The sequence below is a fragment of the Vicugna pacos genome, chromosome 21 (genome assembly GCF_048564905.1).
Source record: "Vicugna pacos chromosome 21, VicPac4, whole genome shotgun sequence".
In the NCBI taxonomy this organism is placed as follows: Eukaryota; Metazoa; Chordata; class Mammalia; order Artiodactyla; family Camelidae; genus Vicugna; species Vicugna pacos.
Genome location: NC_133007.1, coordinates 11,881,934 through 11,900,969, shown reverse-complemented (window position 1 = coordinate 11,900,969; position 19,036 = coordinate 11,881,934). Strand labels below are relative to the sequence as shown.

At 33.9% G+C, this 19,036-nt stretch overlaps 1 protein-coding gene across 5 annotated transcripts in view; it reads left to right on the top strand.

Annotated features, from left to right (window-relative positions):
• The window catches only part of RABGAP1L (RAB GTPase activating protein 1 like), a 569,757-nt gene that overhangs the window by 85,031 nt on the left and 465,690 nt on the right, over window positions 1-19,036 (top strand). For all 5 annotated transcript variants that reach the window (XM_031688779.2, XM_072946070.1, XM_031688780.2 and 2 more), the window contains exons 8-10: window positions 9,782-9,848; window positions 15,204-15,306; window positions 18,167-18,333. In XM_031688779.2, the coding sequence (XP_031544639.1) occupies window positions 9,782-9,848; window positions 15,204-15,306; window positions 18,167-18,333 (337 nt within the window). The remainder of the gene's footprint in view (window positions 1-9,781; window positions 9,849-15,203; window positions 15,307-18,166; window positions 18,334-19,036) is intronic.

Genomic DNA, 19,036 nt, shown 5'->3' with positions numbered 1-19,036 from the left:
ACCTTATTTTTTGCAGAAGCTAAAACAGAGGTTTAATGAGATTAAGTAACTGGGTCACTTGGCCAGAAAATGATAGAGCCAGGGTTTAAAACCAAGGCCATCTGACTCCTGAGTGTATCCTTTTGAAGATTATACTGAATTAAATCTTGATTATATGCTAAGTTTGAAATTAATGAAACCAGTTAGAAAATAAATAGATTGGAATTCTTTGGTGTTATTTCTAGCAGAATATGAAAGTCAGAGTATAGGTGGGGCATTCAAGTGATTGTTCAGTGACTTCACACCCACGGGCGCTATGCCCTGGGAGAAAAGCTGATTGGTTTGTAGAAGAGAAAACCAACAATGACAGCTGAGAGGACAAAGCAAGATGATTGTAATCTGAGATGTGTGAGAAGAGCAGCCTAAGCCTGATTGTCGAGAGGCTCCAGTTAAAATGTTAAGGCAGATCTGATCAGGTCTGGATCTTCCAGTGTTTCCAGAGTAGAGGTGGCAATCATCTCTGTCCCTGTCCAGCTGGCATTTTCATGTTTTGGTCTTACCATGTGTAGAAATCATGCAAAAGATTTTCTTACATACTACTAAATTGATAGGGATTTTTAAAGCTTTATCTCGTGTTTAAACTACTCTGTAACTAGCACTGTTATATAGCACCCACTTGATGCTTTGAATAGATTGTTGGATATGTTTGATACCTGAGAAGTTAGGGGGGAAATTTTCAGTTTTTGCAGTATTAATTTTCTGACCAGTTGATTTTTGCCAAGTATTAATTTGCAATAAAATGATTCAGGGCAAATATACCATATACATTTGGAAAATGGGCCTCCTTAATAGTTCCCTAACAAGAAGTAGGGTTCCAGTGATGGTAATTTTAGACCTTGTGGGAGGTTAGTTGGGAAGAAAATTATGGCTTCATGATTTTATGTCTGTCACATCACTTTGTTCCCAGGAATCTGCCCTGATGCTTGCTGTGTGAGCCAGAATGAAGTATTGATACAGCAAGCAAAGTATAACTATTAGATTTCTTATAACTGTACAACTTTGTGCTGTGTAACATGGACCATTACTGCTAGAAAGAAAGAATTTCCATGAGTCACTTTTATCTGATCCTAATTTTGGGAAGTACAATCATTACATATACATTAACATGTATGTGTGTATATATAATATAAAGCATTACTAGAAGGCAGTTCGACCATTTGTAGAGTGATTCAGAGGTGTGCCTGTTTTGATACTAAAATCTACTTCAGTTCTTAATTTGTGCTTGCTGGCTTAGAGCAGAAACTGCATAATGAGAAGCTGAAGTGTTAAGTATCATACCTCATGGCATGAGTGATTGACAGTTGCCTTTTTTTGAGTTATTTCCAAGCCAGGGAGTACTGGAAAAAAGAAAAATCAGCTGGGGCTCTTTTCTCACAGAACAAACAATTTTTAGTATGATTTGACATCCCTGAAGTAGATGGATGGTAGAAACTGAATTGTTTATAATTTTGGGGCTGATATAATTGAATGTTAGACCATTTTGAGGCTCTTTTGCTGAATTTATGTAGCACTTATTTTTGCCTTTGCCTAGCAAGTTGTTAAATAGTTTTATTTAGAAAGAAGCTCAAGTCACTGACTTCAAGTTGCCTAGATGTTTGTTTGATTTGCATCTTTTATTTTCTTGTATAGATTAATGTATCTATACAACCTTTTAACAAAATCAGGAGTTTTAGATGTTCTAATAATTTTTCTTAACGGACATTATTTTTCTCCATCCTGAAAAGGAGAAAAAGTGAGGTGACCCCAAGTCTGCACATATTTTAAAAGCTGTTTTTGAACTTACTCATTTGTCCTCTTTGAGTTTTCTTATAAGGCAAGTAGAAAGATGACTCTTTTACCTTAGAAGAGCAGGATGTATTTATACAAAAATATGTTCATTATTCTCTGATAGTTGTTTCAAGTGACAATTGATACAGAGCTATCAGCATTATCAGGTGCTTTGGAGAATGAGAAATCGGAAACTTGTATCTATCTCTCAGCCTTTGGACTGAAGCTTGTAATTAGGACAGAATTTTCAGTATTTTCTGTTGCTAGTTTTTGCTGGCACCCAGCAGAGGGAGGTGGCACCCTAGGAGTATGTATTTAACACTGTTTTCTTTCAGCATTGTATTTTAAGAAATAGGTTTCTTTAATATTAGCAATGAAAACATAACATTACTTTCTGTCGCATGTTTTTATAAGTTTATATATTCTAGGTGTCTTGGGGCTAATTGTTTTAAATGAACTTTTAAATTTCAATAATTTAAATCTAAATAATTAATAGACTCAAAGGAAGTTAAAATAATAGTACAGAGAGACCCCATGTACACTTTAACCCAGCTTGCTGAGATAGTAACATCTTACATAACTATAGTACAGTATTACAAATAAGAAAATTGGTATTGGTAAAATCTATAGACCTCTGTTGGAGTTCTTTTTGAATCCTTTTGTAAATCATAGATTGCTTGTATAATATGATAATTTCTTAATTAATTAATTATTTTTCTACTGGCAAAAGATCTTTACTTAGCTTTATTTGACTTAAGGTGACTGATCAAGATAGTTGTGGACAAATGGGCTACCAGGTCCGAGCTGAGGAGAGTTCCAGGTTGTTCAAAGGTGGAAGTAGTTTTTTCTTTTTTAAATTGAAATATATTTGACATACAACATTTGTGTAAATTTGAGGTGTAGGACATGTTGATTTGATACATTTACATATAGTAATATGGTTGCCATTGTAGCAATAGTTAGCACCTCTGTCGCATCACATAATTATCAGTTATTTCTTCTTTGTGGTGGGAAGAATTAAGATCTAGTCTCTTAGCAAGTTTGATTATAATACAGTGTGTTGTTTATGTTCACTATACTGTGTGTTAGATCTCTAGGACTGTTTACTACTAGTTGCAAGTTTGTGCTCTCAAACAACATCTCTCCTATTCTTCCACTCTCCGGTACCCACTATTTTACTCTTTGTTTTTTTGAGTTTGACTTTTTAGATTCCACATATAAATAATATACAGGGATGTATCTGTTTCTGTCTGACTTACCTCACTTAGCATAACGTCCTCACTTATGTTGTCACAAATGGTAAAACTTCCTCCTTTCTCGTGGTTGAGTAATATTACATTGTATGTACCACATCCTCTTTTTGTATTCATCCGTCATCCGGCACTTGAGTTGTTTCCGTATCAAGGCTATTGTAAATAATACAGTAAACATGGGAGTGCGTTTATCTCTTTGATATCTGATTTTCATTTCCTTTGGTTTATATGCATAAGTAGAATTGCTGGATCATATGGTAGATCTATTTTTAACATTTTGAGTAACCTTCATACTGTTTTCTAATGTGGCTGTACCATTTACAGTCTTGATTTATATTAGGAAAATAATTTAATTTACTTATTTAAGAGATTTTGATTTCTAACCTGACTGTTAAGTAATTAGACTGGATGGGGTATTTAAACTATATCCTATGCCAATTATCAACTTATTGTCTCTTGGTTCCAAATCTGTCTTCCTACTTGATAGACATTAGTGCAACTTTATACATTTCTTCTTTGCAACAAGGACAGTGTTAAACTGTGCCAGTAGAGGGTGCTGGAAAGACACTGCAGGAGAAAGGGACTTCTTTTCTTGGTTCTGGTGTGCTGTGATTGTGCTCTTTCTTCAAGATTCTGGGACATCCGGTGATGCTGTGCTCCAGCAGTGCACACAGTGCACACAGTGCACACATTCCCTCTGTGAACTAACTGTGCTGGTCCTGGCTCAGTGAGATCTTCCCATGGCCCTCCAGACACAGGCACTGTGGGCCGCAGGCTTTGCACTGCTCTGCCCTAGCTGGCTCCAGGAGTCCTGATTTCCTTTGTTCACCCTGCTTGCCCACCTTGGCTACTTGCACCCTAGAGGGTTGTTTCCTGTTCACTTTTGGTCCAGCTTTTCCTGGGCAGTCCAGCAAACTTCTTTGTCATCCACTGGGCTGCAGTCATACCTTCTCCAGTGTGGTCAGATACCAGCTTTAGGGAGAGGACTGTCTTTCCAAGTTTGTTCTTCCCTTGGGGCACTCTTCCGCAGCCTTAGGGTAGTCTTTAGAATTCTCTTTGTAGTCACTCTCCTGTTACGGATATTAATTCTTTATGGTAAACTTTCCCTGTTTAAATTAAAAAAAAAAAACACAATAAAGGCACTTCAGCATCTTTTAGTTTACATTTCACAAGGAATAGAAAACTGCTTATAGTTGAAATGGAATGTTTACTTCTACTCTGAAGACTGCAATAAAAAATAAAATTCCAGTTAGTTTTGCTAGCATGCAAGCCACATTTTTGAAGTTAGATGCCACCTTGAAAGGAAATGAGATTTACAAGAAAACTGGAGATCATGCAGTTTCTTTAGCTGAATTTTGGAAGAAATATGACATAAAGGCAGACAACCAAAAACATTCACACATCATTAGAGGAAGCAACAGTGAGTGGTACACGTGTAGTTTGGCAAAACTTTCACTGCACCATATAAATAACTTCAGGATTTGAACAGGACATGAATGGAACTACAGATGTAATAGCTGACCATGGGATTGTTGACACTGCCACTATTCAGTGGCATCCAGGGGAACTTAGTGAAGATGAACTTACTAGCATAAATAAGGCATGTGGTTGTGATGAAAAGGATGAATGTTCAGGGGAAGTGACCCCAGCAAAAACTTCATATTAAAGGAACTCTTGGAGAGATGAAAGTGCAAAGGTTAAAATATTGGAAGCTTATTGAGACTTAGAAAGGACTACGACAGTTTGCCAAGGCATAGAAAGAAAATACGTATTCCATATTGTAGATTACATACACAAGAAGAAAGCAAAAACTATCTAGTCTTAATAACCATTTCCAGAGAAATAAAATATTTTAATTTTCAGTGCTTCCAAGTGCTTTAAATTACAGAGTACTAAATAAATAATAGTTTCACTTTTTTTTCATTTCCATATATATTTGTAACTGACAGTAAAAGAGTTTTTAAAATTTTAACAAAAATATTTAAAGGCTACAAGAGCAATCATAATTTTCCCCAATGATTATGGAGTCACATTGCATAGTTTGAGCTTGTATGGTTATTTTTTATGGTTCTACACTACTGTTCATAGTGAGGAATGCCTGTATATCTTTCTCTGCTTGTTCCCTTTAGTAAGGGAAAAACAGTCCCAACCACTCTTAAAAATTTGTATTCTTTTTTTAATTGAAATATAATCAGTTTATAATGTCTCAGTTTCTGGTGTACAACATAATGTTTCAGTCACACATATACATATACATATTCCTTTTCATATTCTTTTTCATTATAGGTTACTGCAAGATACTGAATATAGTTCCCTGTGCTGTACAAAAGAAACTTATTTATTTTGTATATAGTAGTATCTGCAAATCTCAAACTTACAATTTATCCCTTTCTATCGCCTTTCCTCCTGGTGACCATAAGTTTGTTTTCTATGTCTGTAAGTCTGTTTTGGTTTTTTAAATATATTTTTTCAACTCTTAAGGAAATTTATTTATTATTTTTTAAAAATTTTAATATTTTTGGAGGGGGAGGAAGTAATTAGGTTTTTATTTATTTATTTTTCATGGAGATGCTGGGGATTGAACCCAGGACCTTGTGCATGCTAGGTACACACTCTGCCATTGAGGTATTACCTCCCTCCATGTGTTTCTGTTTTATAAATAAGTTCATTTGTGTCTTTTTTTTCAGATTTCACATATAAATGATACCATATGATATTTTTCTTTCTCTTTCTGGCTTCCCTTAGACTGACAATCTCCAGGTCTATCATGTTACAGCAAATGGCATTATTTCATTCTTTATAGCTTAGTATTCTACCACAGTATGAATATACCACAACTTCTTTATCCAGTCATCTGTCGATGGACATTTAGGTTGTTTCCATGTTTTGGCTATTGTAAATAGTGCTGCTCTGAACATTGGGGTGCATATATCTTTTCGGATTAGAGTTCTCTCTGTATAAATGCCCAGGGGTGGGACTGCTGGATCATATGGTAAGTGTATTTTTAGTTTTTTAACTATGGCTGCACCGAACTATATTCTCACCAACAGTGTAGGAGGGTTCCCTTTTCTTCACAGCCTCTCCAGGATTTATCGTTCTAACAACTCTTATATAGGGGAGTTCTTAAACTTTTTTTTTTTTTTTAAATGGAGGTACTACGGACTGAACCCAGGACCTTGTGCATGCTAAGCATGTGCTCTGCCGCTGAGCTACACCTTACCCACCCTCTATCTTTTGCTTTTAATTTCTTTAGGTTGAGACTGACTCGGATCTCCGTTTTATGAAATTATTTAGTTTTTAGAGTTTTTGTATATTGTTCTGAAACACTGATTGAATTACAGCTTTTCTTCTTTGTAGTTCTGTTTACCCCCTCTGTCATACTGTCACTTTTTTCACTTTTAATAACAGAAGTTTAGTAAGAGACACTGTTCTTTAACTGATGTTGGTCAGTTGTCTGCCTTGTTTCCTTTTCCTTTCCTCCTTTCTTCATTTTTTCCCATAGTTTTCATGGAGGTATGTAGAATTCTAATGATTGTATGAACTAAAAGAAAAAGTAAGAAAAAAAATTAGTTTCCTTTTTCAGGACATTAACATACCCTTTATTTTTCTCACCTCTTTTTCTACCAGTTAAGCCTAGAGCCACGCGAGATACGCTGTTTTCCGTGTTTGTATGGATGCTAACTTGGTGTTAAAAGCTGTTTAAAACTCTTTTCTCAAAAGAGTAAAAACTCACTGGGCAGTATGGAAGGCTGAACTTCTCTTCTTAATAGCAGTTGTAATAATAATTTTATAATTGGCACCTGCTCTGTAGTTTACTTTCACTGTGAGTTTTTGCATTTCAGCCTTACATTAACATAGTGAATGTAAGCAGATAATTTTTATATTTCAGAAATGTGGAAAGTGAAATTCTGAAGTGTGTGATTTGCCCAGGATCACATAGGGAATTTATAATACTTTCTAGTGACAGGCTGGGGAGGTGGCAGAGTATAATGTGTAAAAGACTGCAGTTTTGAAGTCATAGTTGTGGACTGAATAGATGTGTGGTTTGGACAAATGACTTCTACTTTCTGGAAACCAGTTTTATTTTTTGTTATATGGATGTTGTTTTGAAATGTCTATGCAACAACATAGAAAGGTCTGACTTGAAGTTAAGGCATTCAATAAACAGCTACTACAATTAGTATGATAATAATTATTATTACGGTAGCATCATCATCACCTCAGTCTCAGGAGGTATGATTTCAAAATTTGAGTCATGTTAGGTATTTGCTGTATTATAATGTTGGGTCTGTCTTCTCTCTGCTTTGTTAACATTCTGTACTTAACAGCTGTCATAGAACTTACCATATATCTGGCTGTAATTGACTGTTTACTTATTTTCCTCCCCTACTAGACTGTGAGCTCCTTGAGAAAATAAGTGTAATAGCAATTTGCTTGCTACATTATTTGTAGGGTTAATAAGAGAAGATTCAATGGTTTGAACTCACCAATGAAACACTTAATATTCACACTAGGTGTTTGTGGTACTAATAATATCTACCTAATTACTGACATATTATTCCTGATAGACCTTGCTTGTCGCCGTAGGAAACCTGATGTGCTTTAATGAAGTATAATTTTGGAAATGACTAATACAGCTTGATAGAAAAAAATCATGCAGTTTCAATGCTGGATGGACCCTTAGAGTTCATGTATTGTTCCCCTTTCATTTTCTAGAAGAGAAAGCTGAGGCCCAAACAGGTTAGGTGCTTTCTCTAAGGTTGCACTGTTGGTTGGTGGCAGGATTTTTTTAAACTGATAACCCAGGAGAAGAGCAGTGCATCTAAAATCATCAAAATAAGGTGATACATGTTGCCATTTAAGGAAAACCTTAATTTCTAAGGCTCCTTGTGTAGTGGAGTTTAAGATAGGAGTATTAAGAAAACTGTACATATTTTTACCACTTACCTGTAAGTGCTTGACAAATAAATAATATAAAACTGTAAATTTCCAAAAAGAAAGGTAGGGAGAATGCATACTAAACTCTTGGTATTGGTTTCTAAGGGGGCAGAGATTAGAGAGAGAAGGGAGAAATTTTTTTTTCCTATATTCTTTGGTATTCATTAACTTTTTACAATGAGTATATAATAGTTTTATAGATTAAAAGCCCTATAATATAGAAAATTGCTTTTAAAAAAACCCATGAGAATGAAAGTTGATACAAAGTATGTAGGAAATGTGAGACAAGTCTGTCCTCTTTGACCTGACTTTTTAAGTTGGGGGAACTAAATTTTATATCTGAAAAAGATATCTTTTATATTTTTTATTCTTACAAAGAATTTATGAAACAATTAGAAGAAACAGCATCATGAACTGCATGATTGATTAATGTTTAATTTGTGTAGGCAGTGTTTATTATAGAAATTCATAGGAGAGAGTTCATAGCAGTGTATAGGAATGATGTTAAAATTATGAATATTAGATTATAATCATTTCCATTGTAGTAGATTATATTTTGTTCACTGGTACAATAATATGTTTGGAAGTTATCTACAGAGTTTACCAACTTTATTTTTGTTGTACACTTGATTGTTTTTGGATGGCTCACACAAGGTATTCTCAAGTATTCACAGGAAGTATATATTGTTTTACCACTTACTAAGCTCATATTTGGATAGGACCAATAAGTTACCTTGTTTATGGAAGAAAAAGTCATGCTACTAGAAAAGTAAACTTTTAGAAAACAACAAAGATCAGATTCAGTATTGACTGGTCAGCTGCCACTATTTTGAAATTAAAAAGATCTTATATTTGTTTCCATTCTTTACTTTTTGGGTAAAATGCTCCAAAGCATAGTTTGAAATTATGGAAAGCTACAATAAATTCACTGTAGTAAGTGTGGATATGCATTGTTGGCAGAGGCATCGTGCGGACAGATCACATTGCCTCTCGAGTGCAAGACCTATTAAACAGTCATATGAATTTGAGTAAATTCGCTTCTCTGGATGTTATGTTTCTTACCTATAAAGATGAATTAACAATAATATCCTAACAAATATTAAAGTTGGATTTAACTGAATTTTGTAGCTTATGAAAATCGTTTACAAAAAAAGTGATAGTGTTGATAGGATTCCTAAAGCTTCCCTAGCATCAGAAAGCACAGAATAAAGTAGTTAATAGCATGCAGTATGCTGGATAATATCTTCACTAATTTAATACTGATTTTTAGTAATGAGTTTCATAGGCTATTCAGTGAATGTGGCTGTTGAAGGCCAGGGTAATTGCTTCTATTAATCTGGCTTGATGCAAAGAAAGAGCACAGTGTCTCATTCTAATTTTTTTTTTTTAAATTTTCATTTTTTGTTTAACTGAGTTGATCTTGCTCTATGTGTTTAGAATAATTCTAAGGCAAATAAAATCTCATTTTTACCTAGAAACAAATTCATATCTCACAACTGTATTTTGTTTCAGTTAACAAGTTGTGGCTATTTTTATCACAGTTTCTGATCATTGGTAATCTTTTATGTGCAAAAATTAAGATCTGGTGATTTAGATAACTTATTTCTATGTAATTTTATCATGTATCTTAATGAATTCTTATTTGTGATGTTTTTAAAACACTAAATCTATTTGTAAGTACAGGACTTAGATTGTATAGTTATTATAAAAAGCTTTTTGCTCACTGGGCTTCTGTATATTCTTGATACCTTATTTCTCCTTTTTTTCCCCCCCAATATTTTCAGATGTTTTGGAATGTTATTAAGCCCAGGTCGAAACGTGAAGAACAGTGACATGCACTTACTGGATATGGTAATGATAATCTTAAGCACCTTAACCAAGTATAGATGATAGTTATTTTATATTTTTAAAGTATTTTCTGTTGTAAGATTTTGTCATATTGTCAAAATTGTTTCTAACTTTCAGCTGTATGATAGTAGTAATTTAATTTGGAATCCCAAATTTAAAATTACTTTTGAAGGAGAGAAGAGAATTTCCATCAAAAAATAATATGCAAGTTGAAAGCAAATAAAAGGATAGTGTTTTTGCAATGTCCATCTATTCGTCTGGCTTCTTGGAAGATGTCCTTTCTTTGAGCCAAAAATAACAAAGTACATGATTATAATAGGCACATCCAGAGTGAATATGGTGCCCTTCATTTATTTTAATGCAATATTATTAATTTGAGTACTGTGAGGGATGCTTTTGTTTTCTATTTAAAGCATTTCCCTTTCTGAATTTTTCCTCCTTGATTACCTGTCCTTAGCAAAGTATATTTACGGTAGAAATAGTATTTATTTAAGGAATGCCCTTAAAGGTTAATATATATTTAAGGCTTGGTATTTGATGTAAAAATAGCAGACCATCTTAACTTTTAAACAGAAATACTTGCTAAATTTGCAGTTAATGGAAACATTTACTTTGTGATTTAGAATATTATAGGAAATAGTCATCTTAGAATAAGTATAAAGTCCTTAACTTAACTGAGATCTTTATGTGTAGCACTACACGTTTTCTTCCTTTCAACTGTGTTTTGCAAATGTCAGTTAAATGTCGCCAATTATATCAACTTTTTCTTTGAGTTATTTCATAGTAACATCACATTGATTTTCTAGTGGTTTATTCTGCCTTTCTGAGCACCTAGTTGGGTACCAAGCATTGTGTGAAGTGCTGGCGTTGAAGATATGGTATACAACATGGTTCTTACCATCTGTGGGTTGATAATCTTTTTGATGGAAACAGATCTTCTAAGTTTGTAATGACAGTAATGGGTTAATGAGCCACAGAAATGTAGGGGAAGCACTGCATGGATAGGTAAGGTAAGGACAGCCAGTTACATTGAATGTGAAGAAAAATTAGCTGTTGGTTCATCTCTCTTCCATCCCTCTTTACAGCATATCAGTAATGCAAGTAGTTTTTCTGCAGGCAAGACATAGCATTTTGGAGCCTTGAAAATTCCGAGAGGAGGTAGTTTCATGAACATTAAACACTTACAAGCTCCTAGGTCCTAATTAGTAATGATTTTCAGAGTTTAAAAGGTTAAGATGAATTACTGGCAGAGATTTTACCATAAAACCTAAGTTTAGAAGATAGAATTTCTGATCCTCCCGAGTCTAAAGTGTTTCACTTGCAGTGCAGTCCTCCACCTTTAAGAGTCTGTATTGAAATCAGAGGATTCGTCAGCATTGAACTCGTGGAACGAGCCATGGGCTTACCTGTACAACAAATAGTTGGTCAAGTGGGAGGGTTTGTGTGGACAGTTACCAGCAGTTGTGATTGGTTATTACTCGGTGCTGTTAATCTTGATACTGTCTTAATACATGGTTTTTGAGCTTCAGCTGGACTGCATCTAATAAAAAGGAGCTTGCTACCTCATAATGAAGACTATGGGACGGTTCTGGTTATTACGTGTTATATCTTTGTAGTCTCCTGAAATCATGTTCCTTGCAACTGCCTACTTTGTCTAAGTTCTGCCCTCTAGAGCATGATGTTAATACTTCTGCTTCTTCCATGACATATCCAAATATGGGTGCACTTTGAAAACAAATTTCACCGTATACTTTATTCTGACAAACTTTGAAAAAGCATTCAATTATGTTTAATTTAATTTCAGAATTTGTGAGACTTTTCTATTTTACTTGAATAATTTTTAGGCAGTGCTGACTTCCCTGAATGCTGAATACTTTCTTGTAAGCAAGGAAAACTGAGACTTTTCTATAAATTTATAAATTTGTTTAATATAGGATCTACATGAAAGAGAAAGTTATTTATAAATGAAAGTGTATTTTTCAGTCAAATAACAAAATTACTTCTATATATGTTATATATATCATATAAACAAAATCACATGTAAGTAAAGTTAGTTTGGTTTTTTGGGTGGTACAAATAACAGACTTTGAATTTTCTTCCGGTAGTGAGAATATTTTTGGTGAAGATACTTGTGTTGTAGGAATAGAGAAATGAGAATTTTTGATCCCCAGCCATTGATACTTAGGAAAACTGTAACAGCAAGGTAACCCGAAAGAGCTGAGACTCGGTACAGCCAGGTTTCGTGGAGCTGGAACACAACTTAAAATCTTAGGGATGCCTCAGAAAGTCTGTGGATCTTCACCATTAACATTTATTGACACTAGGCCAATAGCTGGACTCAGTTAAGAAATAAACTTTACATTGTAATCCAGTACACTTGTAATCTGTACGTATAAAAAAGCTGAAGTAAAATTCATATGAAACGGTCCTTAACCCTTACAATGTGTGATGGACTCGGCTGTTTTTTTCTTCTACTTGGATTAAAAAGTCTAGTTATGATCCACTAAATTGATTTTATGACCCACAAATGGGTCACAAACTGCTCTTTGGAAAACATTGACCTGTTAGCTCCGTAAAGTCAGGACCATTTTGGTTTGTTTTCCTTGCTGGATGCTCACAAGCGTCGCGCATGACTCATAGTAGGCTCATATTTGCTTAATGAGTGGATGCATTAGTGTGACTTCACACTTTCTACCTTTTGTGTGTGTTATCTCCTCCTTCTAGTGCCGTCTGTGTACTTTACCCTGCTGTCTGTCTACTTGACTTCATAGCTTCAGCTTATTCATAACTTGACAATAGGTCATTCATGGCTTAGTGTGTGATTCTTTAGCCTTGTTCCCATTGCAAAGTGCTGTATTCTTTTTATGTTTCCTGGTTTATGAAGAAGAGGGGAGTGGGGAGGGTATAGCTCAAGTGGTAGAGCGCCTGCTTAGTAAGTACAAGGTCCTGGCTTCAATTCCCAGTACCTCCTCCAAAAATAAATAAAACTAATTACCCCCCAATAAAATAATTAAATAATATTGTAATAAATAAAAATTTTATAAAAAGGCATCTGGTGGTTCCATCCTGGCTTAGTTTGGGCAGAGGTATTTTGTTGTCCAGATGTCCTTTACCTGCTGTCCGTAGTCTTCTCATTTTTGTTAGGAGAGTTCAGGAAAGAACTCTAAAGCAGAGATTGTGAAATTATCTTGATGAGTGGATGGGAGCCAGCTAAGCTATGTAATAGAAATGTCTAGAATGTCTAGTTCAATAACAATAAATAAAAATGGCTTTATGAGGAGGAACTTTTATTGAGGGCTTTTGATGTGTAAGACAGTGTTACTGTGGTCATGTGTGTGGGACTAAAAAGAAATAAAAATATGCTTTTGTTTTTTTGGTTAGGCTATTTTGGTTACAAGAGACAAAGAATCTCTTAGATCACCTTAAAAGAGTTATTGATCTTCATGAAGTTGTACCTAAGCCTGCAGAGTGGTCTCTGCTCTCTGGTCTCTTCCTGTCTGTCTCCCCTCCCAGCAGGGGCTTACTCTTTCTGTGAGCTTCTTTCTTGCTGCTCCTGCTCTCCCAGCCTGGTGCTCCACCCCTCTTCTCTCTTTCTGTACCTTCTTCTCTCCCCCTTTCCCTGCCTTTCCTTCCCTCCATTCCCTGCTTCTTTCCTTCTCTCTTTCTCCCTCTCCTCCCCTTTTTATCTCCCTTCCTGCCTCCTCTCTGCTCTTCTCTCTCTGTTCCTCACTCTCTCTGCCCTCTCAACTGGAGTTCTAGTATCTGCTTTTATTTTTTTGATGGCATGATTAATTATTTTTAAGGATTCTTTTTGGGTATTTGTTTTCTCCATTTTTCCCTTACCACTTAGCAGTTTCCTGATACTCTGTTCTTCTTTCTGTATTTCCCCTGCATTAAATTCTAAGTTCGTTTTGTGTGCAGCCTGTCATCACCTGACTTTTTATCAAAACCTTTCAGCTTCACTACTAAATGCTCACTTTCCTTGTTAATTGTAGGAAAGAATCTGATTGGTCTAGCTCATCTTGTTGGGCTCAGGCATAGTGCAGGCTCTTGTCTAGAAATGAACTGGGTTTTTTTGAATCAGGTGCTCATTCTTTTTCTGAATGGGGGTCTAAATAGAGAGTAGGGAGAGAGGATAGGCATATGGGAGGAAGGGAGGGAGAAAGAGAAAGAGAATGAATATGAATATATGAGTGTGTTGGAGGTACTGAGTGGGTTTTCTTTACATAGCCTTGAGTGTATTTCATTTCTGAAATTCAGGGTCCCTGCACTCAAGCTATACAATCTGATTAGGGAAATATCACCACTACACCAGAAAAATATGTATAGTAATTACCAAATGACTGAAATAATTTCGTAGGGATTCGGAGAAGTGTCTATGTAGGGGTAATATTGAAAAAAAATTTGTTTAGTCTGACCGTTTTAGCACTCTCTAGTCATAATATGAGAAAATGGTACAGAAAATTGAAACTGCTGTAGATAATACTCTTTTGCATATGCACATATTTGTATGCTGTTCTCCTGTGGGAGAACATCTAAGCTCTCCCGTACTGCACGTGGACTTGCATACACACACACAACTATATGTGGCCTTGCTTTCACTATAGGAGTTGCTGCCTCCTTTAGTGAGTCAAGAGCTGGCTTGGTAAAAGTCTTAGAGTGGAGGAAATGAAGACAAAGGGGAAAAGGAGAGATGGGAAGAAGGAGGGAGTAAGAATAAAGGTAGAGGGAGATAGTTAATAACCTTGGATGTTGATTACCATCCAATATTAGTCCCCTAATACTGATTTATGATTGTAAGTAAGTGTACATATATCTGACATATAGACAATAGAAAAGTATTAACTTTAAAGGTATTGTGACAAAGTAAATTAATAGTTTAAGAAAACATTAAAAATTAGAACACTAGAAGAAAAATTCTAACTTCTTTTCCTGTGATTAGTTATTAATTCAGTATAGCTATCCTAACTGTCTTCGGTGAGATCTATACTGTAGTTTTAATAGAAACTGCATGCATCTTGTATGTGTACGTCTGAGATTCTGACTACCAGCCTGAGGTAAAGTTAAATATAACTTCATGCCAATATTATGTTTTTGTGAGTCAGCATGTAAGGGTATATACCTCCTTTTATCCAAGAGTATGTGTCTCTAAATTGAAACTCTGTAGAAAGCTGTAGGAGAATTTAATATTTAAAGAAATGTTTCTGTAGAAAGAAAATAATTTACAAAGAAAGTAAGTCCCCTGTTTGATCATAAATCCAAATTTTAATAAATTGATTGCTTAAAGTAGGGTGTAATTTAAAATGGTGATTTTCCTGTTGGATACGTTCTCAGTGATTCCTGTTTGAACTTTTATAGGAATCCATGGGAAAGAGCTATGATGGGAGAGCTTATGTTATCACTGGCATGTGGAACCCCAATGCACCAATATTTCTGGCACTTAATGAAGAAACCCCCAAAGGTAAATTTTCTTAAAAGGTTGCTTATTATTTGCTTTAAGATTTACATTATGGTGAAGAGTGTTTTGCTATGTTTAAAAAAAAAATTGTGGTGCTCATTTTAAATGGAGTAATTCTTCTTTTCATACTTTATGGCATCTGAGGAAAACCTCCACTATTCAAAAGGAACTCTCCTAAAAATATGTGAATTAATTTTATTACATTATATAGAAAGCATTTGGGCTTTGTATTTCATATTCCATTGTAGAGGTGTTTGAGGGAGAAATGATGGAAAAATACGAAAGAAATGATGAAAACAAATTCTGGAATTTTTGTATGTCTTTGATAACTATTTTAATTTTTTTCTTTGTATTACAGATTGCTTATCTTTTCTTACTTACTACTTTTTCAGTCTAGTCTTTTGACCGTTAGGATCTTAGTAAAATATACTTAGGATTTCATTTCTGGCAAATACTCTTCCCCTAGTTGTTAACCTTTTCATTTTGTTTAATATGTCTAGTGTTGAGCAGAATTTTTAAGTTGTGAATAGTCACATTTGTCATTTTTCCCATTGTTACTTATTTTTATTCCTATTTTATCCAGATATCTGTTAATTGCCCATCTTATTTTTTTGCTCCTCTACTGCCTGCCTTTAAACTGAAATTTAGTTTTACCTCTTGAGTTATAATCTTACACTAAATGCTTTAATGTGATTCAATCAATAATTTATATCTAGAGAGTGAAGGATCCGCTTGTTTGATCTTTAATTTTATATTATTTAGTTTATACTCACAGTAGACTTTCAGTTAAAGACAGGAGCATTAGTGAATACTGATATAGAAATATATTAAGGAAGAGCATTAAATGATAGTTATTCTTGAATTTCCTTAACAAAAGTATTTACCAGTTTCATAAGTTGCATGCATTTGATCACACATCAAGCTATTTCATACTGAAGGCTAAAAAGAGAAAAAAATAAAGATGATTATGTAAAATTTAGCTTTTCATATATTAGGAATAAATAATCTTTACACCCACAGTTTGTTATTTCTGGATACAGGCTTGTGAATACCAGTATGTAAACTTCTTCCTTATAATCATTCAAAAAATCAACATAAAAAATAGAAAAAATAAGCCAGTTGATAATTTTGAAGAATAAAATTCAGAAATTTCAAATAATAACTTATAAAAGCAGTTTTTATCTGTTTTTAATATATGTGCTGCCAAAGCACACGTTTTTATCTGTTTTTAGTGTTAACACATAGTTCAGTTTCATTTTGTATTGTAATACTTACTTGGTCCTCAATTTAAAAATATATTTTAAAAATTTATTTGTTCTATTAAAAGAAACTATATAATACTATAAAATATGCTGATGTGAAAGCTAATATATTTTAAATTTAAAATCATTTCATATGCCAATCAAAAATGTTGACCTAATTTCTAAAATTTTTAAATAGTATCCTTGAAATTATAAATGACTCAGGAGTTATGAATCAAGAACTACAGAAGTTGCAGCCCTGAGAGATGGAATGTCTTGGACCTCTTCACTGTAACAAGTTGTATATTGTATTCTGTATTTTATATGATTCTCTCTTACCCCTCTGCATTTCTCCCCTGAGACTCTGAGGTCCTCTGGGTTGTGTTCAGTGTCCAGAGAATCCTAGTTTTTCTTGAATTGGCAGGTAGAGTGCTTGTATTTAGTAAGAACGTAATACCTTTTTGTTGAATTTGATGATGTTAATAGAAGTATAGTTGATGAATATAGATGTTGTATAATGGTTTAAAAAGATACCATTGAAAGTTTCTTCTAATGGTAGGCTTGGTTATTTGAACTTTCCCTTAACTGAGAACTAAAAGTGATAGACAAAATAAATTGAAATAAATATTTTAAAAATAACAGAGAAATGACAAAATAATATGGAAAAACCAAACCACAGATTCAGAAACCCCAGTGAATTTCAAGCAGGATAAATAAAATAAAATAAAGCCATATTTCAACTTATCATAGTGAAACTAAAGAAAACCAACAGACACTGGCCTTGCAGATCCTGGATTCAAATTAAAGGCAGGCTATGGCCAAGTAAACATTCTAAATATTAACTGAAATTTTGACTGTTAACAGTATAATGTTGCAGTCTAAAATCACTTTCCAGGACTCAGATATATATATACACATAATATATATGCTATCTATTATATATATATATATATATATTTTGTGTGTGTGTGTGTATATGTGTGTACATATATATATGTATGAAAACTGCACAGAACCATTTCATTAGAGCTTTGGCCACTGATTTTCCTGAGGATAAACAGTATATATTATGGACAATAAGGATACTGACAAATCTTCAGGGACTTCCCTGAAAGCATAGAACATTGAAATACTCATTTTAATGACATTTTCTCATACAGATTTAACATAGTGAAGGTTGAGTATCTCCTCGGATTTGCTAGTCCTTCCCATGCAACTCATCAAACAAACCTAGTAATTTCTAGTATCTCTTTTTTATAAGATGAAAAGGCAAGTCTTTGTGATTTTCCAGAGGGTTTTTGGGAAATCTAAAAGATAGTTTCAGTGTAAAAGAAGTCCTAAAATTTTAATTTTATTCATTTCTTGTATTAAGGACCTGATTTGGGAAAGAAAAAATTAAAGTTGTCAGAGGAGATTTGGACTTTTGATTAAGATGGGATCAGAGTGTTGAGAAACATACTTGAGATACTTGATTACCTATTTATTCAAAGTGGCAATAAGACATTTAAAATTAAACAGGGAAGGTTACGTGGTTATAAAGAACCTTAGTTCTTTAACTTTATTTTCTTAAATAATCAAGTAATAATAAAGCCAGCATAAACCACAGAAAATTTCTACTACAGATAAACGAGTGTACATGACTGTGGCAGTGGACATGGTAGTCACGGAGGTGGTGGAGCCTGTCCGCTTTCTCCTGGAGACAGTAGTACGTGTGTACCCTGCAAATGAGCGATTTTGGTATTTCAGCAGAAAGACTTTCACAGAGACTTTCTTCATGAGGTTGAAACAGGTAGGACCTTTTTGTTCTTTGCATATATTTTTTTCTACCATTTTTTCTTTAATGTCATCATAATTCCTTAAATAACAATAGAAAGCAGCGAAATTCCTCAAATAATCAAATGATACATGAGTCAACCAATGGAGTGTTTGAAAAATCTGTATGTAGATAATGTAAGTTAAGAAAACTGGTAGTTATGTAGAAAAATTGTTAGAAACCTGTAATGTGTACCTGTAAAGTATCAACATACTTAATAGAAATATTGAATCTATGTCTAAAACAGCTTTTCTTCCTTTTATATACAGTTATTTAAAACCAAAAAGGGCACAGAAGTAACATATCTTTATAAAGTTATTATGAAAAAATTTCCAAATAATACTTGACTAATTATAATAGCTATTTCTACCTATAATATTATATGAATGTATAGTTTGACTTACAGTAAGGTTATAAAATTCTTTTAATAGTAAATAAACAAAATTAGGGTTTCTATGACATCCCTAAATTAGACAGTGTTATTAGGTAAAACATATTTTTTGTTTTGTAAAGAAGTGAAAAATAATTTGAATTCTAATAGTGTCTGTTTTATGAAATCAGGGTAAAATGTTGTTTAAAAAATGGAAGTCCTTTACATCCTATTTAGTGCTTCCTCTCTCCCAAGTTTAAAAATGTTTGTTACTTCATATGCTATAATTTGTGAAATGCAGTGTGGTGA